This window comes from Oncorhynchus kisutch, linkage group LG10 (genome assembly GCF_002021735.2).
Source record: "Oncorhynchus kisutch isolate 150728-3 linkage group LG10, Okis_V2, whole genome shotgun sequence".
Taxonomy (NCBI): Eukaryota; Metazoa; Chordata; class Actinopteri; order Salmoniformes; family Salmonidae; genus Oncorhynchus; species Oncorhynchus kisutch.
The window spans coordinates 31,060,415-31,085,000 of NC_034183.2; the positions used below are offsets into that span (position 1 = coordinate 31,060,415).

Genomic DNA, 24,586 nt, shown 5'->3' on the forward strand with positions numbered 1-24,586 from the left:
ACGGTGGTATGCGCTTTCAGTTTTGTGCGAATGCTACCATCTATTACGATTTCTGGTTAGGGTAGGTTTTAATGTTATCATGTGTTAATGATGCTCGTTTGTCAGTATTAGCTAGCCACCGCTGAGGTAATTCACTAGCGTTGACGGAAGTTGTGAGACGGAAACAAACACAATCACGTTCAAATGGAACTGAGTCGAGTGGACGGGGCTAGATAAGGTGAATACCCACTGTATCTGTTGTAAGATGAAAAGAAAGTTTTGGAAAAACATGATATTGATTAGACTTTTTTTCCAACCCACAATTTGCACCACTTCTTTACAACCACCCACATATAGTGTATATATCATATGACATGTTGCAAAACTTTAATAAAATTGCCAGACATATTTCTACACCACGATAAATCTATAGTGATGGGAGAAATAAATATCATCAACAACAACACATTTTCTAATAGGAGTAATAAAAGGATACACAGTACAATGTCTTGTGATATTTTGTTTTCTAAGTGTAAACTATATGTTGACACAGTTCTAAGAGGGATGATACAATATCACAATATGTCTAAATACTAAGAATCTCTCTGTGAGAGGAGAATCCTAACTTGATATTTATATGGATAACTCAAAAACGTTCACATGATTCAACATGTCATCTTGAGTTATTGAGTTACGCATTGAGATCTCAAGTTAGAACTTGAGGAATAATGGTTCCTTGGGTTCTAGCTACTGAAGAAAAACACAACTGTGTGTGTGTGTGTGTGTGTGTGTGCGACGGCACATGTGTGTGTTCTTCAGACAGAGTTCCGATGGCAGTGTGTGTACTGCATGTCGAGTAAGTCCTGGTAGATCTTGGAGTGGAGAAAGCGTGGGTAAGAGTCTTTCTCCATGAGGCTGTGGACCCTGGCCTGAACCTCATTCAGACTGGAGGGGGTGGGCTCCGCAAGGCTCTGCCTCATCACTTCCCGCGTACGGAAGTCTATGTTTACCTACAGAGACCAAGGAAGAGAAACGAAAATGTAGATATCCAAATCATCTTAGTGTGAATTTCCTATGAAACACTTGTTTGTAGACAGCATAAGCATGATTATTAATCCTTATGATCAAAGTATGCATAGAGTATTCATGTGTATCTATCTGTAATATTGGGAGGTTGTGGATTAAAATGTTTATCTGACACATAGTAACCCCAAATATAAAATGAATCATAGCCTTTTGCATTGTTATTTAAGGCCAGGCACCACAGGTTGAAAATATATTTTTGCATATACAGTACTTTGGTCCATTAATATTTTCTATATTTTATCGTATTCTTACTCATCAAAAAGTCATGAATTGTAACCACTTTTACAAATAATTTCAAAGCTAATTTAATCACACATCATTTATAAGCCCATTTCATAGAGAATGTTACATGTTAATTTACTTAGATTTTTTTTCTTTTCTAGATGACATTTTCTTCTGAAAAATGTGCCAAAAAGGCATTTTACCTATCTTTCTTTAGTATTTACAGATAGATGTGTGAATAAATACTTTAAAAAACAATCTATGTGTAAGTCCAGTCATGGAGTGTCTTAACAAAATGAAACACGAATATTTAGTCTTTCTTCATTCAGCGTCCAGAAAAATGTATTTGTGTGATATGCAAATATACACATATTTAATTAGAACACCTAATTTTCATATTTAATACAAAAAACTATTAGATTTCTGTACACTTTCAACTGGTAAAAGATTGTGATATGATTAAGGGGGAAAATACCCTATTAGGGTGTGGTGCCTGGCCTTAAAAGAGACAAAGTGAATATTTTGCATCATTAGTCATTTGATCAAACACAAACCTCTCTGGGAGCCTTGACATCAATAAACTCATTGTAGATCTTGTTAATTTTGGTCATCAATTTAGCGGGAGTCTTGATTTTTTTATATTCCTCGCAGGCCATCCAGAACTCAATGTTCTCGTCGCTGAACTCCGTCTTGAGAAAAGCCTGGAAGGCAGCCAGGCCACCTAAGACACAAAACATCCATCAGATAGATAGAAGAGCTAACGGACAGCAAGTGTGTGAGTGAGTGAGTGAGTGAGTGAGTGAGTGAGTGAGTGAGTGAGTGAGTGAGTGAGTGAGTGAGAGAGAGAGAGAGAGAGAGAGAGAGAGAGAGAGAGAGAGAGAGAGAAAGCACGTGTGTCTTTACAAAGATCGATAATGTATCCCAGCACCTATTTCTGAACATGGGCCAGTTTCTTTGGAATTTATGTTTTTTTTCTTCACAGAGAGCAGCTGTAGATACTAACAGGGTTGTTTATCATGTGTTGATATTGTCTCAGATGCAGAGTGTGCTCTTGTTCTCAGCACAGGGAAGAGCTCTGTTATTAGAACATAAACATGTGGCCCACAAACCTTCAATGAGCTTTTTGTCTTCATCAATCAAAGATAAGTGATCAATTTGTCTGACATCAATGAAAACACAGGAGGTCATGTTTTGCAATCGGCCATGTCATGTTAACATATTTTCTCCATACTTTCTATCCCTCCTTCACTCCCTCCCTCCCTCTTTTCTCTTGAATTTATTTGCTTAACATTTTCCCAGCAGCAGCAGTAGAGTAGTCCATCAGGCCCTATCACCAACATTACTCACACACTCTCACTACACACTGGTTATAGGAAAATCACCAGGGACACTGTGACTGCATGCAGCCTTGTCAACAGACAGTGTTCAAAATAAAAAAAGCATTGAACTTAGCTTGGAGGAAGATTCTCTCGCCCTGCTTTATTCTTAAATATGTGTCCCAAAAAATATACAAAAATCCTGAGCTTTCTTATTTCTCCTAGATATAGGACAGACACTTCAAAACCTTATTCCTTATGACTGTCTTTTTCCCTATTTATGAATGTGTTATTCAATGTGTTTGTATGGGCTGTAGTTGTAAAAACCAAATTCAATATTCTATCAAATTATATTTAATTTACACTTTTTTTACCTAAAGGGGTGCTAAAATTCTAAATCAAATAGCTCAATTATCCATGGTATGACCATCTTAAAACAATTCCATATATTAGCTTGTATTTTTATAGGTTTTAATTAATTCGCCTATTTAGGAATAGGCTATTATCTGGTAGTCAAGCAAAGGCCTTTCAATGTCTGAATGTACTGTAGGTCAGTGTTCATTTCTCACTCTCATTCGATTTTCCTCACAGAATGCAGAAATACACTACATAGAAAGAGCTAATGTACACATAAAGATTATAACTGAATATTGAAAAACATAGATTTAGTTCAGCATCAAGGTCTCTTTACCCATTGCCAGGTCGCAGTTGTAAATGAGAACTTCTCAACTGGCCTACCTGGTTAAATAAAGGTGAAATAATAAAAAAAATTGTGTTCTGCGAAACCGGTTACAGAAGTGTTTCCCTTTGTCCCCTTCTGTCTGAGGATAATATTTGTCAATTCTAGGAACAAGCAGTCTGAGAGCCTAGACTTTCATGCAGCTAGGGTCATAAGAGGTTATGTGTGGATGTGACGTCAAACCATGATTGAAGTTTACACCAATTTGTCTATGTTATATAACAGCACCACCTGTTAAAGTGTTAGTAGAAGGGTTTACAGTACTGCTTGATTAACTCAATAGAGACAAATGCTAATTTGAAACATTCACACATTACATTACAAATGACCATTAACATAACATTACCATATGACTTGAGTTGTGAGTATATCTCTAGTTTGGACAAAATGTTATTGTAATATTAAAAAACAGCAAGTTGTTGTTCATTGACACACTGAAAAATGAAAAATAAAATGAAATAGAACTAAAGTCAAGGTAGGTCGTCTGTCTTCCTACTGTGCAGTCTAGTTTTCCGCTCCCTGTGGAGAGCCTACAGCTATCACTCCCTTTTCTGTCCTTTTTGTCAGGTTATTTAGTGAGAGTGTATGTGCGAGTGAGAGAGAGAACACTGACAGTCTCTTCAGATGGCCTGTTATTATGAACACACTTAACCTGTCACGTGTGTGTGTGTGCCTGCACGTGAACGCTATGTGTGTGCTTGTGAGTCTGTGTGTGTGTTTGCATGTGTGTATTTGCACATGAACATGTGTGTTATTGTGTAATCCACAGAGAAGGTCACAACCAAGCGTGTGACTCATTGTGTGTTGAGGAGTAACACAATGAGTCACACATCAATAGCCAGACAGACAGCGGATCTTACATAAGAAGGGTTTAGGGGGAAAGGAATGGACTGATGTGGGGAGCCATCCTCAGATAGGAAACAGAAAGACAATCATGTTTTCAAAGGGAACAGAAGGGGTATAGAATGAGACTGAGGAAAAAATGTAATCCGTACAGTTGTGTGGTTTGCTTCGCTAACAATGGCACGGACAATTTTTTGGAGGGGTTGGTTGATAAAAAAATTAAATATTGTTTCCTCCTCATTTTGGTTCAATTTCTCATATCTAACTCTAAGGAGAAGGATTGACTGATACTTGTCAATAAAAAGGGACTTACACTTGTTCGACAGAAGAACATCGAAGGAATCTGCCCACAGAACGACTTCATCTTTTGACAGCCTTGAAGAAAAGACAGAAAGATACAGTGACATGTTTTCAAATGTGTATGCAACCATGCAGATAAAGGCAATTCAACACACACACATTTATAGTTTAAGAGGTTGCTCAAAAAGAGTCTACACCATCTATCGCGTAGTCTTATTACATACAGCTGAAGTCAGAAGTTTAAATACACTATACTTAGCCAAATATATATAAACTGAGTTTTTCACAATTCCTGACATTTAATCTGAGTAAACATTCCCTGTTTTAGGTCAGTTAGAATCACCATTTTATTTTAAGAATGTGAGATGTCAGAATAATAGTAGAGAGAATGATTTATTTCAGCTATTATTTCTTTAATCATATTCCCAGTGGGTCAGAAGACTACATACACTCAATTAATATTTGGAAGCATTGCTTTAAATTGTTTAACTTAGATCAAATATTTTGGGTAGCCTTCCACAATCTTCCCACAATAAGTTGGGTGATTTTTTTCCCATTCCTCCTGACAGAGCTGGTGTAACTGAGTCAGGTTTGTAGGCCTCCTTGCTCGCACACACTATTTCAGTTCTGACCACACATTTTCTATGGGATTGAGGTCAGGGCTTTGAGATGGCCACTCCAATACCTTGACTTTGTTGTCCTTAAGCAATTTGGCCACAAATTTGGAAATATGCTTCTGGTCATTGTCCATTTGGAAGACCCATTTGCGACCAAGCTTTAACTTCCTGACTAATGTCTTGAGATGTTGCTTCAATATATCCACATAATTTTCCTCCCTCATGATGACATCTATTTTGTGAAGTGCACCAGGCCCTCCTTCAGCAAAGCACTCCCACAACATGATGCTGCCACCCCCGTGCTTCACGGTTGGGATGGTGTTCTTTGGCTTGCAAGCCTCCCCCTTTTTCCTCCAAACATAACGATGGTCATTATGGCCAAACAGTTCTATTTTTGTTTCATCAGACCAGAGGACATTCCTCCAAAAAGTACTATCTTTGTCCCCATGTGCAGTTGCAAACCGTAGTCTGGCTTTTTTATGGCGGTTTTGAAGCAGTGGCTTCTTCCTTGCTGAGCGGCCTTTCAGGTTATGTCGATTATTGGACTCATTTTACTGTGGATATAGATACTTTTGTACCTGTTTCCTCCAGCATCTTCACAAGGTCCTGTGCTGTTGTTCTGGTATTGATTTACACTTTTTGCACCAAAGTATGTTAATCTCTAGGAGACAGAACGTGTATCCTTCCTGAACGGTATGACGGCTGCGTGGTCCCATGGTGATTAGACTGCATACTAATGTTTGTACAGATGAGCGTGGTACCTTCAGGCATTTGGAAATTGCTCCCAAGGATGAACCAGACTTGTGGAGGTCTACCATTTTTTTCTGAGGTCTTGGCTGATTTCTTTTGATTTTCCTATGATGTCAAGCAAAGATGCACTGAGTTTGAAGGTAGGCATTGAAAGACATCTACAGGTACACCTTCAATTGACTCAAATGATGTCAATTAGCCTACCGGAAGCTTCTAAAGCCATGACAAAGTTTTCTGGAATTTTCCAAGCTGTTTGAAGACACAGTCAACTTAGTTTTTATTTTATTTTATTTTACCTTTATTTTACTAGGCAAGTCAGTTAAGAACAAATTCTTATTTTCAATGACGGCCTAGGAACAGTGGGTTAACTGCCTGTTCAGGGGCAGAGCAACAGATTTGTACCTTGTCAGCTCGGGGATTCGAACTTGCAACCTTTCTGTTACTAGTCCAACACTCTAACCACTAGGCTACCCTGCCTGACCCACTGGAATTGTGATATAGTGAATTATAAGTGAAATAATCAGTCTGTAAACAATTGTTGGAAAAATGACTTGTGCCATCCACAAAGTAGATGTCCTAACCGACTTGCTTAACAAGGCATTTGTGGAGTGGTTGAAAAACATAAGTTTATGTAAACATCCGACTTCAACTGTATGACATATTTCTGGCATTGCGAGTAATAATACCTACATTCTATATCAATGGGAGGGACTGGAACAATGTCATCTGATGAAAATATCTACTTACTTTCGGCATCTGGTGGCCCTGTCCTGGGCAGGGGGCAGGAACTCAGTGAAGTCGGGGTATGAGTCAGACTTATTGGACAGGCAGCCTAGTCTGGTCTTCATGGTTCTACTCATATGAATGGGAGAATGGAATAGAAGCACACAAGAAAGTACCTCTCCTGATTACTGATCACATGACATGAAAACCTATTATATCAAATTTAGACTGTCCTCTGATTTTGTTAACCTTTATTTAACCAGGTAGGGAAGTTGAGAACAAGCTCTCATTTACAATTGCGACCTGGCCAAGATAAAGCAAAGCAGTTCGACACATACAACGACACAGAGTTACACATGGAGTAAAACAAACATACAGTCAATAATACAGTATAAACAAGTCTATATACGATGTGAGCAAATGAGGTGAGATAAGGGAGGTAAAGGCAAAAAAAGGCCATGGTGGCAAAGTAAATACAATATAACAAGTAAAACACTGGAATGGTAGATGTGCAGTGGAAGAATGTGCAAAGTAGAAATAAAAAATAATGGGGTGCAAAGGCGCAAAATAAATAAATAAATAAAATAAATACAGTAGGGAAAGAGGTAGTTGTTTGGGCTAAATTGTAGGTAGGCTATGTACAGGTGCAGTAATCTGTGAGCTGCTCTGCTCTGACAGTTGGTGCTTAAAGCTAGTGAGGGAGATAAGTGTTTCCAGTTTCAGAGATTTTTGTAGTTCCTTCCAGTCATTGGCAGCAGAGAACTGGAAGGAGATGCGGCCAAAGAAAGAATTGGTTTTGGGGGTGACCAGAGAGATATACCTGCTGGAGCGCGTGCTACAGGTGGGTGATGCTATGGTGACCAGCGAGCTGAGATAAGGGGGGACTTTACCTAGCAGGGTCTTGTAGATGACATGGAGCCAGTGGGTTTGGCGATGAGTATGAAGCGAGGGCCAGCCAACGAGAGCGCACAGGTCGCAATGGTGGGTAGTATATGGGGCTTTGGTGACAAAATGGATTGCACTGTGATAGACTGCATCCAATTTGTTGAGTAGGGTATTGTAGGCTATTTTGTAAATGACATCGCCGAAGTCGAGGATTGGTAGGATGGTCAGTTTTACAAGGGTATGTTTGGCAGCATGAGTGAAGGATGCTTTGTTGCGAAATAGGAAGCCAATTCTAGATTTAACTTTGGATTGGAGATGTTTGATGTGGGTCTGGAAGGAGAGTTTACAGTCTAACCAGACACCTAGGTATTTGTAGTTGTCCACGTATTCTAAGTCAGAGCCGTCCAGAGTAGTGATGTTGGACAGGCGGGCAGGTGCAGGCAGCGATCGGTTGAAGAGCATGCATTTAGTTTTACTTGTATTTAAGAGCAATTGGAGGCCACGGAAGGAGAGTTGTATGGCATTGAAGCTTGCCTGGAGGGTTGTTAACACAGTGTCCAAAGAAGGGTCAGAAGTATACGGAATGGTGTCGTCTGCGTAGAGGTGGATCAGAGACTCACCAGCAGCAAGAGCGACCTCATTGATGTATACAGAGAAGAGAGTCGGTCCAAGAATTGAACCCTGTGGCACCCCCATAGAGACTGCCAGAGGTCCGGACAGCAGACCCTCCGATTTGACACACTGAACTCTATCAGAGAAATAGTTGGTGAACCAGGCGAGGCAATCATTTGAGGAACCAAGGCTGTCGAGTCTGCCGATGAGGATGTGGTGATTGACAGAGTCGAAAGCCTTGGCCAGATCAATGAATACGGCTGCAAGGTAATGTTTCTTATCGATGGCGGTTAAGATATCGTTTAGGACCTTGAGCGTGGCTGAGGTACACCCATGACCAGCTCTGAAACCATTGCATAGCAGAGAAGGTATGGTGAGATTAGAAATGGTCGGTAATCTGTTTGTTGACTTGGCTTTCGAAGACCTTAGAAAGGCAGGGTAGGATAGATATAAGTCGGTTGCAGTTTGGGTCAAGAGTGTCCCCCACTTTGAAGAGGGCAAGTACAGGGAACATGTACACCTACAGCTCTAAACATAGTCTTCTAGGAAAGTGCTCAGATCTAAACCTCCTGCCTGTAGTCACTATGCTGATGGGCCATTCTTGAGCAACGCCATGGCCTGTGGATCAGTGTATTGATCCATCCAATGACTACATAATTAAATGTTTGCATCCAGGTGTTCAGATGTTGGAAGTGGGAGAGCAGTCTCAGGATGCGCCTCATGAAGTTTACTAAAACATTACTTCACATTTGTTTAATATGCACCGACCTGATGACACATAGTAATTTGCCTTCGACATATTTCTACTTACTCACTCACACTACATATCACACAATCAATCTGTTCAATGTTTTTTCTATAGTGTATCATGGACACCGGTTGTTGATGTAATCATCAAATGAAAGAAATGGCAAGTAAAGTTCTACCTGACTTATCAAACAGTAACGTTTCATATCATGACCTATTGGCCAGCTGCTGTAGGATTAGACAGATCAGACAGACAGACATATTGATGGATCTGATTAGAGTCATTGCTCTAAAGAGACACACCAGATAGACATAGAAAGCAGGTGTAGCTCCATATGGAGAAGCCAACATGAATACCCATCAGCTAGCTACCAGAGAACATCCAATCTGGATAGTGAGCCACAAGCCTCTCTACCATGCACCTATTTCCCCTGATAACACGCACACCAAACACTGCTGAGTGCTCAATATGCCAAAATGGAATGAGAGGAATGAGTTCCCCCATCTGTAGTTAGTTACATCAGTGACATGATCAGTGACATGATCGCCATCCCATTGGTGGGTAAATTGTTAAAGTACTCAGTGTTGCTTTGCCTCTTGGTGTTATTGGAATGGTCAGTCAAGCTTCTGTAATCCAAGGACTCCTCTTTTAAATAACTGGTGTTTGCAGTATTTCTCTGCTGGCGAATAAAGAGAGAGGGGTTGTCTGGTCTTTTTATACTTATGAACAACAGGGTAGTTAGTGTAAGTATTACTTCCTTTGGTGATCATTACCCTAAAGACAGATGCCACCGGCAGTCCCACTACAATATCAACAAACTGCTTGTATCACAAAAGCTTTTCCTTTTTCAATAAGCTTGATTCCTACAGGCCACTATATTGCAAAACAATATATATTGTTGGTTAAGATGGTTTAGTTGGATGGAACATGGTGCTGCTAGAAACACTGAGGTTGTTGGTTTGATTCATGAAAGTGCTACCATACATACAGAATATATGAGTTAATTCTAGGGCACTTTGGATAAAATTGTCTGCTAAAATGTATTATATTACTATTGTATTTCAGCATCTATCTAAACTAACACTTCCTCTACAAAGAAACATTGGTGGGTGTTGGAGGAGGCGTCATGGAGGATTGTTTTGGCGTCTGCTGTAATTGGTAAAATTGCATGCAAAAATCACTTTAACCTCTTGAGCTTATGGGGGCGCTATTTCATTTTTGGATAAAAAGACGTTCCCGTTTTAAGCGCAATATTTTGTCACAAAAAGATGCTCGACTATGCATGGAATTGGTAGCTTTGGAAAGAAGACACTCTGGCGTTTCCAGAACTGCAAAGATTTTCACTGTGAGTGCCCCAGAACTCATGCTACAGGCGAAACCAAGATGTTTCTGCAACCAGGAAATGAACAGGATTTCTGAGGCTCCGATTTGCATCATCTCCTGGTAATGAGCCTGAGGGTGTAGTCACGCTCCCGGATCCGGTATCGGTAGTTCAGAGAGGTTAATAGGCCTTATCATCATGCACTCATAGATTCCATCTAGGCAGAGCAGGTTTATTAGAACGCTTTGTGTGTGTGTGTTTGTGTGTGTTGTGTGTCTGTTAAATTCAGGCTGTAACACAACAAAATGTGGAAAAAGTCAAGGGGTGTGAATACTTTCTGAAGGCACTGTAGGTAGAGAACATTGAACAGAACAAGACTGTGTAAATAACTCAATTTGGACAAAATTGCAGATATAATCTTATAGTCCCAAGCTCTCGAAATGTCCCTTGACTATCTACAGATCAGTATCAGCTGTGATAATTCTCTAAGATCCCTAAACTGAAAGTCCTCAACGATTATAGACCTGTTGCCCTCACGTCAATAGAGATAATAACAGAACAGCTGTTGGACCCCCTCCAATTCACCTACAAAGCAGCGCGGATTACAGAGGACACTCTGTTATTCTTCATGCACATCCTGCACCAGCACTTGGATACACCAAAATCATATGCCTGGATTCTGATCCTGGTCTTCTCTTCAGCATTCAACACTGTTATGTTCTGTTAATTACTGATGTCCCCTTTAAGGCGGGAGCACCCTTGGTCATGCGCAGTGTTGTTCTATGTTATTCTGGTACTAACTAGTTTGAGTAAATGTGAAGCTCCAGTTCAATTACTTGTATTCAGAGTCTTTCTTATTACATAAATAAGTACTAAGTGTTAAGACACTACAAACACCATTCAACCACATCTCCTTTTGCAAAAACGTATGGACAACAGCTACATCATCATGGGTTGACAGCGTCCTGAATAACCACCCTCAAACAGTGAGGATGAACTCTGCCCTTTCGCATTCCATACCCAGCAACGCAGTTGTCCCCAAGGAAGTGTCATTTCACCAGTTCTCTTCATATTGTTTACAAATTACGCAAAGCCATGCTCTGCCACACCATCAAATTTCCAGATGGCACAGCCATGGTCGGAATCATGTTAGGCATTCAAGAACACAACTACAGACAAGAAATACACACATTACCAGAATGGAGCAACAATCACTCACTACAGCTAGACGTCCAAATATCGACAGTGTAAAAGCATACCACTCCCTGGGAACAATCCTCGACTCTACACTAACCTGGAATTCTAACACAAAAGCAATATTCAAAAAAGGACAACAAAGACTGCACTTCCTCATTTAGAACACCTCACATCTCTTCTATAAGGCATTCTATTCTATTCTATTCTATTCTATCTAAAGCATTCTCACCTTCTGTTTCCTTGGCTGGTATAGTTCACTCTCAATAACAAACACCCACACAATTCGCAAAACTGTCAACATTGCAAGTAAAGTCTGCTGTGTCAAGTGCCAAAGCATATCATGATAAAACCAGAACCATCTACAAAGCCAGACACATCAATAAAGACATCACACACCTGCTGTACAACCAGTACATTACAAACATTACAGTCCGGCCGAAGACTCAACATCCCACTCTACAGGATTCCAAACAAAAACAGATTCCTGAACACATACATTTTCAAAACAAATAACATTTTATTTGTCACATGGTTTGTAAAGAATAGGTGTAGACTAACAGTGAAATGCTCACTTACGGGCCCTTCCCAACAATGCAGAGAGAAAAATAAACACCAAATAATAACACAAGGAATAAATACACAATGAGTAACGATAACTTAGCTATATACACAGGTTACCAGTTCAGATTAGATGTGCCGAAGTACGAGGTCATTGAGATACAGTAGATCAAGTTGAAGTTGGAAGTTAACATGCAACTAGGTTGGAGTCATTAAAACTTGTTTTTTCAACCACTCCACACATTTCTTGTTAACAAACTATAGATTTGGTAAGTCGGTTAGGACATCTACTTTGTGCATGACACAAGTCATTTTTCCAACAATTGTTTACAGACTGATTATTTCACTTATAAGTCACTGTTTCACAATTCCAGTGGTTCAGAAGTTTATATACTGTACACTAAGTTGACTGTGCCTTTAAACAGCTTGGAAAATTCCAGAAAAGTATGTCATGGCTTTAGAAGCTTCTGATAGGCTAATTGACATAATTTGAGTCAATTGGAGGTGTACCTGTGGATGTATTTCAAGACCTCAGAACATTTTTTGTAAAAATATAGATCAAAACATCAGATGAAAAGTATAGATGAAAACTCTCTTGGTAATTAATGTGTGTATGTATTACTGATTCCTGCTAGTAGCTCACTAGTCCCTATGAGGTGTCTAGTTATACAGGTTATGAGCTCTATATGCAATTAGTTGTTGGTAGAGAAGTCGAGAGAACAAGCAAGGTTCAACACGACCACGCTATTATCCCACACTCTCTGTGGTTCATATGAGCCCCCAAATGAGCTGTCTGTGTCTAGCTCAACACTTTTCATTCCCTATGGAGGTGTATGGGAATGATACAGTATTGCTGTGCGATAGGAGCGCGACATAATTGCCTATTTCATCTCAGAGTTTATACAGAAACAAAATACTGAACAACAATAAGTATTTTTGCATGCCGTGGCCTAATAGCAATAGTTCCAAATTATACAGCAAATACAGCATTATCGTCACAATAAAATGTGAACGGAGGCATTTTCCAGGTGGAATTTCTATACTCATTTATGACTGTTTTACGACAGCTTTATGACAGATCTGATTTATAATGGGAAACATGCTTATGTACTGTATAGGGTGCGCCTAGTTTATAAATCTCAATATTTTTGTACCTGCGCAGACTTTTCAGAAATCTTCATCCAAATTGATGTTAGTGATCGCTGTTCTGATGTCCAGAAGCCGTTTTCGGTCATAGGATGGCAGAAACATTAGAAAAGAAAAGTTACGATCAGCGAAAAAAAGCACAAAAAATAGCAGAATTGGTCAGGAGCCCGTAAGATGGCAGTTATGCACTGACATAACTCCAAACTTTCAGTATTCATCCATAAGTTTGAAATACGTCTTGTGATATGTGTTGTCTGTAAATGGAGTGTTGTAGGTCCTGTGCTTTGATTTTGTGTATGTTTGCCAGGAACTGCTGTATGTTGCCAGACGACTTTCCCCTAGAGGGAAAAGTATTCAAATAAAGTATTCAATCAATCAATCTCTGCAGTGGAGAGCAGAGCTGTGTTTTCACGTTTTCTCTGCTCTGTCGTGAGCTGAATCTCTTCACCTACATTGGGTGGGAACACGTGCCTGTCTGCCTGCCTGCAGAGCTATTTATAAAGTTCTGTGACAAATCTGTGTAGTCAGGGGTAAGCCACTTAATGTTCTATTCAGCCATGCAGCAGGCACAGACTCCTGGAGGGGCTGCTATAAAAAGGATTCCAAATTTGAACATGTCAGTTTCCTCATGAATTTTTTATATAACAACATTCGCAATTCCTTTAAAAAGATGCCTGGTTGCTGAAAAGGGATCCTGAAAGTACTGGGTCTAAAAATTCCCTTTGATGTTGTTTTGGTGCCTTACGGTATTTTGACTTTTTCCTGTGCCATGGTTTTCTTGTTCTTATTGTGGAGAATGTAGTTGGAGAGCAGATCCTGGTATGTCCATCTGTCAAGGAAACATCATTGGCCTTGACATTTGGCCATGAACATGTATCGGTTCAAATCAGTGTATTGTTTGTTGGAATACCACTGCAGGGTATAAAACACTGCATGAATAACCAACCTGGTCTCAGAGCATTTCATAGTATTCTGTACTTATATGATATGTTAGGTTTCGCATGGTATGTATTCATTTGTGAATGTCCATCACCAATTTCATTTGATATCTTACGAATAAATTTGTAATATATGTTATGATTAACAAATTTGTTAAAAGTGGAATATGTTACGAATTTTCAAAAGGTACAGTATGTCACAAATTAGAAAAACGTACAATATGTTAGGAATTTGCAAAACATACAACAGGTTAAGAATTTCCTAAACGTGTTATATGTTACGAACTTCCAAAAAGTACAATAGGCTAGGGGTTAAGTTTAAGAGTTAGGTTGCAGGTTCAAGGGAAGGGTAAATGTTAAGGAAAGGTTTAGCTCACATGCTAGTTACAAAGTAGCAAGCAGTTGATGAGATTTGAACTCGCAATTTTTGGGCTACTAGATGTTTGCGTTTTACACCGAACCATCCACCATGACCAAGCACCCAATTTAACTTTTTTCCATAATAATCTTAGTGCGGAAATCCCGCTACCGAGATCAAATTCGACAACATCCGGTGAAATCGGAGCAAGCCAAATTCTACATAAAAGATTATAGTATTAAACATGAATGAAAATACAAGTGTCTTACATCGTTTAAAAGCTTAACTTCTTTTTAATCCAGCCGCTTTGTCAGATTTCAAAAAGGCTTTACGGTGAAAGCATACCATGCGATTATCTGAGGACAGCTCCCTGCGTACAAAAGCATTAAACTTTTTTCAAACAAGCAGAGGCGTCACAAAAGTCAGAAATAGCGACAAAATAAATCCCTTACCTTTGAAGATCTTCCACTGTTTGCAATCCCAAGGGTCCCAGCTACATAACAAATGGTTGTTTTGTTCGATAAAGTCCTTCTTTATATCCCCAAAAAAGTCAGTTTAGTTGGCGTGCAAAATGCATACAAATTAATGCCAAAGTTACCAATAAACTTTATCCAAACAAGTCAAACAACATTTCTAATCAATCCTCAGGTACCCTAATATGTAAATAAACAATCAAATTTAAGACGAAGAATAGTATGTTCATGACCGGAGATAAATAACGAAGTGCGCGCCCTCATCCACGCGCGCCACAATACTACTGCCAAAATGGGAGCTCTTTTTAAAGACTGTTGACATCTACTGGAAGACCTAGGAACTGCAATCTGGGAGGTATTCCATTGATTTTCCCATAGACAGCCATTTCAATGAGTGGTGAGCTCCAAAAACATTTTTTCCGGATGGATTCTCCTCGGGTTTTCTCCTGCCATATCAGTTCTGTTACACTCACAGACATTATTTTAACAGTTTTAGAAACGTTAGCGTGTTTTCTATCCAATTCTACCAATTATATACATATCCTATCTTCTGGGCGTGAGTAACCAGAAGTTTACTTTGGGGACGTCAGTCATCCGAATTTCGGAATACTGCCCCTCAAGAAGTTTTAAGGAACCATCTGTAACCATACCACATGTAATGTATGTGACCGACTGGCTCGATTCGTTCTTATATAGCAAAATTTGAAATTGTACAAAAGTAGACTCAGAGCTAGAAATGTGTATATTATACACTACAGTTGAGGAACAATGGGAAAGTAATTCTGCTTTGAAAGTTGACAAACTTGTGACAAACTTTTAAGAAAATGGCCCTTGAATATTTTGGTACACCAACTGGAGAGCTCTTTCTTGTCTACACCCATTCAGCATAATTCACACCCTCTAAAGCCTTAGCCCCATCCATCTCTTTCAGAATTGACATGTGAGACCATCTACTAAACAACCAAAGATTAAGCCTAAAGGCTGGTTTATACTACGGGTGTGTTCGTAAATTAAATCTGGAGTGCCAGAGTGCGCTCAGAGTGCACTCTGGGTGTTCATAAATTCAGAGTGCTGTCAAGAGCGTTTCACTCTCGGAACATTCAGAGCTTACACTGGATGCTCTGGCTGAGGAGTAGGGTTGATCCAAGCGTTCTGACCTCACAATGGCAGTCAACCATCGAAGCTAACTAGCTAACGTTGGCTAGCTTGCTAGCTACTTCCAGACACAAATATTATAACACCTCACTTTGACCATTTACTCACCCTGGCAGAGCTGATTAGGCTGTTTTCATGTTATTCAGAGCGTTGGTGACTGTAACTGTGCTTTGCAACAATTGAATTAGACTTGTTTGCTGATGTTTACTGACACCAACCATATTCAACGTGTGTTGAGCGTTCGTAAATTCGTCAGTTATTCTGCACTCTGGAATACTCAGATGAGAGTGCTCTGAAATTAGAGTAGATAGCCAGATCGAATTTACCAGCTACGTCTATCGACAGTTTTTGCAGTGATATCATAGGCATTCTATTGAAATGGTTACTTGCATACTGGAGTCTTTAGGATTAGTCATGTAGCTAGCTAGCTAAACAATTAACCCTAATCCCAACTCATAACGTTACAACCCTGCATGAATCTGCAGGTAGCTTACCAACCAGGTTCAATGTTAGCTGGCTAACATTAGGCTATAACTAGCATTGTAAATGGCTCTGAGATAAGAATAATATAAATACACAGATCATACACATAACGTTAGCTAGCGAGCCAGCCAGCTAACTTAAGCTAGCTAGCTAACAGTACACTTTCACTTGAAATGAAAAAGTCTTTCTGACAAAATTAGAAACGTGCAATATCTGAAAATGTCGGTAAGATAGACTATCTTTACCCATATACATGGATGGACACTTCTCCCTCTCTATCACAGATGCCATGGTTGCCCTTAGTTTGAATCCTGAGATAGGTGTTTTATACAACAGCCTTCTGTGTGATCTCTTTTCGACTCCGTCTGCATATTTTATCCAGCTCCTTAGATATCAAACTCTAATTCCACTGATTTCAAAACTCGGTCCTCCAGAAAGTGGAGCGCAACACTTATGCACTTGTACTATGTGATATCTTTCAAAAAAGCTGCGTTAGAAAGGATTACCTACACACACTGACCAGCTCATATTATAGACAGAAGTGTGCTACATGGCAGACCAATCCCAACTCATCTCTCGGCATGCCCAGCCCACTCCCTATCGCCGCTAATCATGGCTAGCAGGAAGGTTTGTTCCTTTTTCTGTGGCTAAACCAATTTGCCCTGTAATTTAACAGTTGTATTCGTATTTACAGATGGCATACACATTTGATATTAAGGCACATGAAAGTTCACATGTTCCCGAAGGCATTTTTGCCCAAAAACACATATGATAAAAAAAAGTTTACGTTCAAATTACTTTCCTGTGAAGTATTGACGCGCGACATATGCCTAGTTTCCTGAAACGAGTCACATATCATACTAAATCAAGTGTTTCTGATTTATGTACAGAATAATACAAAATGCTCTGAGACCAGGTTGGAATAACCACCCTGTTGACTTGGTGCAAGCAGTTTCCCACCATGCAGAGTTTCTCTTTGTTGCTAAAGTACAGTATTATCTAAACGTTGCATTAGGTATGGAGAGAAACAATTGCTGCAATCACTTATTTCCCATGTGAGTTAAACATCATGGGAACACTGAATAATTCGGTGTCCTTTCTATTTATTGTGTGTATCTGTATGTGTGTCCACTTTTGCATAAGGGTATGCGCATGCACACATTTGGATACCGTCTGTGTCCCTGTCTGAAATATGAGTGCCAGTGCTGAAACCTTCCCAGGCTGTTTATGGCCTTACAGACCTATGCTGCTCTGCTGTCTTTGTTTAAGGCTGGGGTTGTCTGCCTGTCCCTGCCCTGCTCTGTCTATCTGTCTGATGTCCAGTTTGTCTCCGAGGAGCAAACTTGAATCTGTTTGAACTTATTCCATTCTTCTCTCTACCCTCTTTCCATCCCTACCTCATCACTCTCTCTATATCTCTCACATCCCTATTTGTGTACGTGTTGCCACTGCCAACGGTTACCCTTCATGAACATTGTTATGTGGACCCCCAGCTATCATGCTTTTATACACAGAGGCATTGACCTTACCCTCTCAGGTAATCTAACTCTAAAATTAGCCCTGTTGTATGTTCTGCAGGCTGCAGCTTGCTGTCTCACTGATGTCCTTGCCTTGTTATGCCAGCTTTACAGTATACACAACTGAGTGTAGGCTATCTCTATACACTCTCATAGAGTAGACCTGATCCTGATAAACACATCAGCCCTGATGCATGGTGCACCTCGACAGGCATGGGGCAAAGCCAGTCTCAGTTCATCAAACTAACACTGTCTATCTATTTTTACCCTAGCTCTCTTCAGGCACAGTGATGTACGATCATATTAATGTCACTTTTGTTCTACAGAGAGGTTGATTTTCATGTGTGCTGCTGCCCAGTAAGCTACAATTGAATCTAATGCACTCATTACGATTTCATATAAGAAAAAATTAAGACACACTCGCATGCACACCCACACAAACACAAACACACATTCACTGCCCCCTGGAGGTGGAAGTTGGGGACTGAGGCATATGTCACAAGGGCAGTAAGGACCCTGAGCAAGGCCATATATCCATCCAGCCCTGAGCGATGAGAACAGTTCTATTTCAACTAAATATATGCACAGAGTGACCATGTTAATGGGACATTTGGATGTAATATTGGCTAAAAATAACATTGTGCGGAGCATCACAGCATGCAATTTATAATTACATTTTAAGCTTTCGTTTTCATCTCGGTTTCAGAATCATTGTACGGTTTACAACGAGCACAGACATGTGCTTCTTTATTCAACCTTAGCACAACAAAACTACATTTATTTGTTAATTTGCTCTGGAATCATGGATAGGTGATAATACAGCCAGGTCGTTCAAGATTGATGTTGAAATGTCCTAAGGATGATGGAAAATGGCTTCAAAGCTTGGGTTGTACTACAACATTGTGGGCTGAGGTGGATGGAGGTGGTGGACTCTGGATCAGAAGGTTGTGTGTGTTCGATTCCAGCCTCTGACACTTTTTTAAATACATTTTTTATTAACATTTTTGGTTTTAACCTCTGAAAGTCTAAGATGTTGGGGGGGTGGGGTACTAAGCTAACATATGGAATTTTTTTCAGATGGTCATATCATGAATCATTGGGCTATTTGATTAAGGATTCGAGGACCCCTTTTGATATAAAAATTAGGTTGAAAAATTATTTTATAAAATATTTAATTTGGCCTTTACTACCATAGCCCCTACAAACGCATTGAATAACACAGTTCTAAATGGCAAAAAAGACTATCAAAAATAAATCATAAGGAATAAGGTTTTTAAGTGTCTAGGAGATGTAAGAAAGTGAAGGAAATATTTTTTGGCACATATTTAACACAAATCTCTTAAGGATGATCTCTTAAGGATGAACCATATCCCAAACCTTAACCATTCAGAATGACTGCCAAAACCTAATCCTTAACTTCGAAATTTGACATTTGGTGAAATGGAACGATACAGAGCAACAGGAGCAACAAAAACACATAGACATTTTATGTTTGGAGCAACTATGAAATTTGACATTTAAAGAACGTGGATCAACGTCTAATTATGCGTTGAAAATGTGAGATCTTGTTGGATAATAACCACTGGGCAGATGATTATGAAGAAGATGATTACAAGTTTGAACATTGCCCTTCTTATGTTATTTTTTTAAATGTTATTTTCTGCTGAGTCAGAAATGATGCTCTTAATCCTGACTTTAGGTTTTTATGTAATCAATGTATTTGGGGGATTAGGTTTGCAAACCACTCTATCCAGACTGAATAAGCTTGACAGCTCATTCTGTTGAAAGCTTTCACAGTTACTAACCCTTTGTAGGGTCATTTGGCTTAAAAATACTGTAGCTGTATCTAGATTTAGGTAGCTATAGCTGTTTTCTCTTTCAAATGCACACTTTTTGGATGTAGATGTTCATATAATGTTTCTGAGTTGAGAGTGGCCAGGCAGAATCTCTGTTTGATTAGGGGCAGGTTTTTGGGTAATATATGCTGAAAAGGGTGGGAGGAATACTGAGATGAGAGGGAGGGAGGAACGATATTGATTATTTCTGTTCCCAAGGATGATAAATATTTGTTGGATTACCCTTGTGTGATAAATGATAAAGAGGTGAGATAATGATTGAGATAGAAGAGAGTGAGAGAGAGGTGTTAAACCTGTAGGTGGGATTTGTGGGTGCTTCAAATCCCCTCTGTCTGTAGCTCCTCCACTGTCTGACATTTACTGACATACACGCACACATACTACAATTTCTAAATGTGTAAACAATGCACTGATGATGTAAATAAGCAATAACCAAAAACAAACTATATTTGGAGTAGTAAATAAACTATCTTCTCATGTCTCTAACAGTGTGTTTCCAGATGATGACAGTTATCTGTCCTGTAAACGAACCGTCTCCATCTTTTCTATTCTGGTGATCAGACACATTGACAGCAGATGTACATAACAACAGTCTGCTTCCCATCCTTTATCCATAGTGGACTTAAGTAATGTAGCGATCTACTAGTAAGATGAATATGGATGATGTTTTACCTTAGCCCTCTTGTGTATTTGATCAGCGCAGGTGGACACTTTCTCTCTTTTCCTCCCCAGCGTACGTTTGAGGGGAACAAGCCGCTATTTATCCATGTCGGTGTGTGCGTGAGTGTGTGTTTGTCTGTGATGGCACTCCTCTTTGTGTGGCGATTATATCTGCTGTTACTATTACAATTGCCGTAAGTAGGAGGCTAGGAGCCACGCAGCTCATCAGTGTGAAAACGTGGTAGGGGGGAAAGGAAACGGGGCGAAGGGGTTAGGAAGAGGGAGAAACAGAGAAGGAGGGAAAGGCAGAGAACATTGTTAACGCACAGAGAACCCATACAGAAAATCCACATGATTTCACGTGAACATTCACGTGAAATCATATGCAAACTTATTTTTGGAACCCTTCACTTGAAATCACATGTTTTCATATGTTTAGTTTCATGTAATCATATATTAATTTACATGTTGTCACATTAACTTCACATGAAAACGTGTGGAAAACATGTTTTTGGAACAATTCATATCTGATCAAGTGAAATGCATGTGCTTTTGCGGTAAGGTTGTTTAGATGATGTATGGCTATAAATATACAGTGGCTAAATAGAAATATACTTTTCTGGACAGAGGCTATATAAAAACAGTTCTAGACTGGATCTTTATAAAAAATACTGTTCTAGGCACTGTAGGGATAAAAGGTGGGACAGAAACATTGTTCAGCTGATAGAAGATCATAATGATGCTGGAAGATGGAATTAAGCTGTAAGGTTGTGCGCTGAGAGTCGGGAAGCAAGTTCAGGGAGTGAGCGTTTGTAATGAAAAACGCAACATAATCTAAAACAAGAAACTCGAAAAACGCACAGACATGAAACTGAAACAGAAACAATGACGCCTGGGAAAGGAACCTAGGGAAGTGACATACTGTATACAGTTGAAGTCGGATGTTCACATACACCTTAGCCAAATACATTTAACCTCAGTTTTTCATCATTCCTGACATTTAATCCCAGTAAAAATTCCCTGTTTTAGGTCAGTTAGGATCACCACTTTATTTTAAGAATGTTGAATGTCAGAATAATAGTAGAGAGAATTATTTATTTCAGCTTTTATTTCTGTCATCACATTCCCAATGGGTCAGAAGTTTACATACACTCAATTAGTATTTGGTAGCATTGCCTTTAAATTGTTAAATTTGGGTCAGACGTTTCGGGTAGCCTTCCAAAGGCTTCCCACAATAAGTTGGGTTAATGTTGGCACATTCCTCCTGACAGAGCTGGTGTAACTGAGTCAGGTTTGTAGGCCTCCTTGCTCGCACATGCTTTTTCAGTTCTGACCACACATTTTGTATGGGATTGAGGTCAGGACTTTGTTGTGATGGCCACTCCAATACCTTGACTTTGTTGTCCTTAAGCCATTTTGCCACAATTTTGGAAGTATGCTTGGGGTCATTTTCCATTTGGAAGACCCATTTGCGACCAAGCTTTAACTGACAGATGTCTTGAGATGTTGTTTCAATACATCCACATAATTTAATCTATTTTGTGAAGTGCACCAGTCCCTCCTGCAGCGAAGCACCCCCACAACATGATGCTGCCACCCTCGTGCTTCACGGTTGGGATGGTGTTCTTTGGCTTGCAAGCCTCCCCCTTTTTCCCCAAAACATAACAATAGTCATTATGGCTGAACAGTTCTATTTTTGTTTTATCAGACCATAGGACATTTCTCCAAAAAGTACGATCTTTGTCCCAGACTTGTAGAGGTCTACAATTATTTTCTGAGGTCTTGGCTGATTTCTTTTGATTTTCCCATGATGTCAAACAAAGAGGCACTGAGTTTGAAGATAGGCCTTGAAATTCATCCACATGTACACCTCCAAATGATCTATCAGAAGCTTCTAAAGTCAGGACATAATTTTCTGGAATTTTCCAAGCTTTTTAAAGGCAAAGTCAACTTAGTGTATGTAAACTTCTGACCCACTGGAATTGTGATACAGCGAAATAATCTGTCTGTAAACAATTGTTGGAAAAATTACTTGTGTCATGCACAAAGTAGATGTCCTAACTGACTTGCCAAAACTATAGTTTGTTAACAAGAAATTTGTGGAGTGTTTGAAAAACGAGTTTTAATGACTCCAACCTAAGTGTATGTTAACTTCCGACTTCAACTGTATATGGCACCACTGTGAGGAAACTAAGATAAAACTAGGCCGCACTTTTGGGTTAGTTCCATACCGATTGTGTAGCAAGATACATATATTCAAATGATAGCTAAAGGCAGGATTATTGTTGAGAGGGGAGTGTGTGTGGTTTCCCTTTTCACCCAGATACTGGTAGGGAGAAAACCACCCCTGTGTTGTATATCTGACAAAGGTCAGAGTGTGTGTCGGATTTACTAAATGCTACGAGCTAGGCCATATGTATCAGCTGATGCAGGCATTCTGAGAATAATACTATTTGGGCCCAACGTACTGTTATTTCTCTTTCAGGAGCGAATAGACTCGGTCATAAGCAATTCCTAGAGCAGAGGACATATGAGCTGGCAATTACGCGAATTTGAGTAGATATAATTGCTTGACCGAAGCGAAGTCATTATCCCTCTATCTCTCGCGTTTTGGTAATGTGAAGAGCTCACGGGTTGAACGTAAGACGTAATTTAGTAAGCCTGTTCCCTTGTTGGAGGGAACTTTCCTCATGCTGGTTAGTGCAAATCCCGCACAATTGAAGCTAAGCATTGCACCAGATGCTAAGCTAACAAAGGGGAGGGAACGAGGGAATGTAGATGACAGGAGATTTCAGCCTTTTCCTCTTGGCCACTCGGCAGCTAGTGACATGGAACTTCATCGCCAACACAACCACAGCTTGACTTTTCCTCTTGGTCTTTCGGCCCACAATTCCCCACGGGAGGGTGAAGTTGCTCCCCGTTCACGTGGCGGGGATCGCCTTGGCAAAATCATCAAAAACTTCCGCCTCTTTGACCCAGTTCCAGGAAAGCCAAACAACACTGAGACATTCTTAGCAGACATAGAGGACGCCTTGGCTGGCCACCCAAACGCTACGAATTACAACAGGCTCTACCTGTTGAAGCTAACATCCAACAGACACGCGACAAGGTTAATCCTTCTACAAGAGCAACACGTGCAAAACTAATACGCTAAATTTGCCACAGTTTTTAAAACAGAATTCAGTGGTTCTGCGACTGGCAAAATAACGTTGGCTAACAATATCAAACAAACTAGAAATTAACACCCACAAGCCTACTGTCATAGGCTTCATTCAGCTTACTTTGGCATGCTCAGTGAAACAGGAATGGAAGATCTATTGCCATTCAAACAACTGTTTCTGTCAAAACTGTCTCCCAACTTCAGCAACTACATGGGCCATACTGCCCACGTTGGTTTGCCGATCTCGACACTGAGAGCTTGCAAGTGCCGCTTTTGAAGCATCAAAAGCAAGACGGGCTAAGAGCCTTGACAGCTCGGTTTTTGAGCTTGGGCAGGAACAATCACTCCAATTGAAAGGTGCAGCATCAGGGACAGGTGCGGTAAAATATGATGCACAAAGGGGGTGGCTACCAAGTAACCACCACACCTATAACCACCGCAGTAACAATAGCTATGATGAATGTCCCCAACCTAACAGGTCCCGTAGAGATTGACCTGGCCACTACGTCCCTGCACCTAACCCTCACAAAGATTCAGGACACAAGGGTAAGAAGTGTAACAAGGGCAAGAAAGTGTTCAACAACAATCTAAACGCTAACCAAAACAATATAGAAGCTCTGGTTAAGAGATGTACTGCAGCAGAAGAAATTTGAGAAAGATTACAAGGATAAGTCATCATGACTAGGTGTAAAATAGTTTGAGAACAAGTCCACCGAAATTCGCGAGAACGTCAACATTCCTATTACCCTCACCCTCACTCAAATCCCTGTCCACAAGCCCGCAGGTTTTGTCTACCAACTTTGATACGGATGTGGAGACGCACATGGAAAGATGAATGGTAAAATGATTCCTCTCCCATTCCAATAGAGGATCCACTGGGTCACGAAGACGGGTTATCTGTCTTGAAAATCGACACAGATAACAAACCGCTCTGTTCTTCCAAC

At 40.0% G+C, this 24,586-nt stretch overlaps 1 protein-coding gene across 2 annotated transcripts; it reads right to left on the reverse strand.

Moving 5' to 3' along the window:
- Positions 1 to 351: 351 nt before the first annotated feature.
- On the reverse strand, positions 352 to 20,738 carry LOC109897199 (regulator of G-protein signaling 8-like). 2 transcript variants are annotated; one of them, XM_020491753.2, is made up of 5 exons: positions 20,495 to 20,738; positions 6,600 to 6,704; positions 4,499 to 4,560; positions 1,842 to 2,008; positions 352 to 989 (listed from the first exon to the last, which is right to left on the reverse strand). In XM_020491753.2, the coding sequence occupies exons 2-5, from the start codon at positions 6,698 to 6,700 to the stop codon at positions 795 to 797; spliced, it is 525 nt and encodes a 174-aa protein (XP_020347342.2). In that variant the 5' UTR covers positions 6,701 to 6,704; positions 20,495 to 20,738; the 3' UTR covers positions 352 to 794. The 2 variants fall into 2 exon arrangements, with proteins under 2 accessions (XP_020347342.2, XP_031689406.1); XM_031833546.1 differs by lacking the exon at positions 20,495 to 20,738 and adding an exon at positions 13,051 to 13,467.
- Between the last annotated feature and the right edge of the window lie 3,848 nt (positions 20,739 to 24,586).

Excerpts from the sequence above, each read along its gene's own strand:
- LOC109897199 (XM_020491753.2), bottom strand. The coding sequence starts at position 6,700 with ATGAAGACCAGACTAGGCTGCCTGTCCAATAAGTCTGACTCATACCCC. Across the intron at positions 4,561-6,599 it reads AGGGCCACCAGATGCCGAAA|GCTGTCAAAAGATGAAGTCG; the intron begins GTAAGTAGATAT and ends CTTTTCTTCAAG. Across the intron at positions 990-1,841 it reads ATGTCAAGGCTCCCAGAGAG|GTAAACATAGACTTCCGTAC; the intron begins GTTTGTGTTTGA and ends TGGTCTCTGTAG.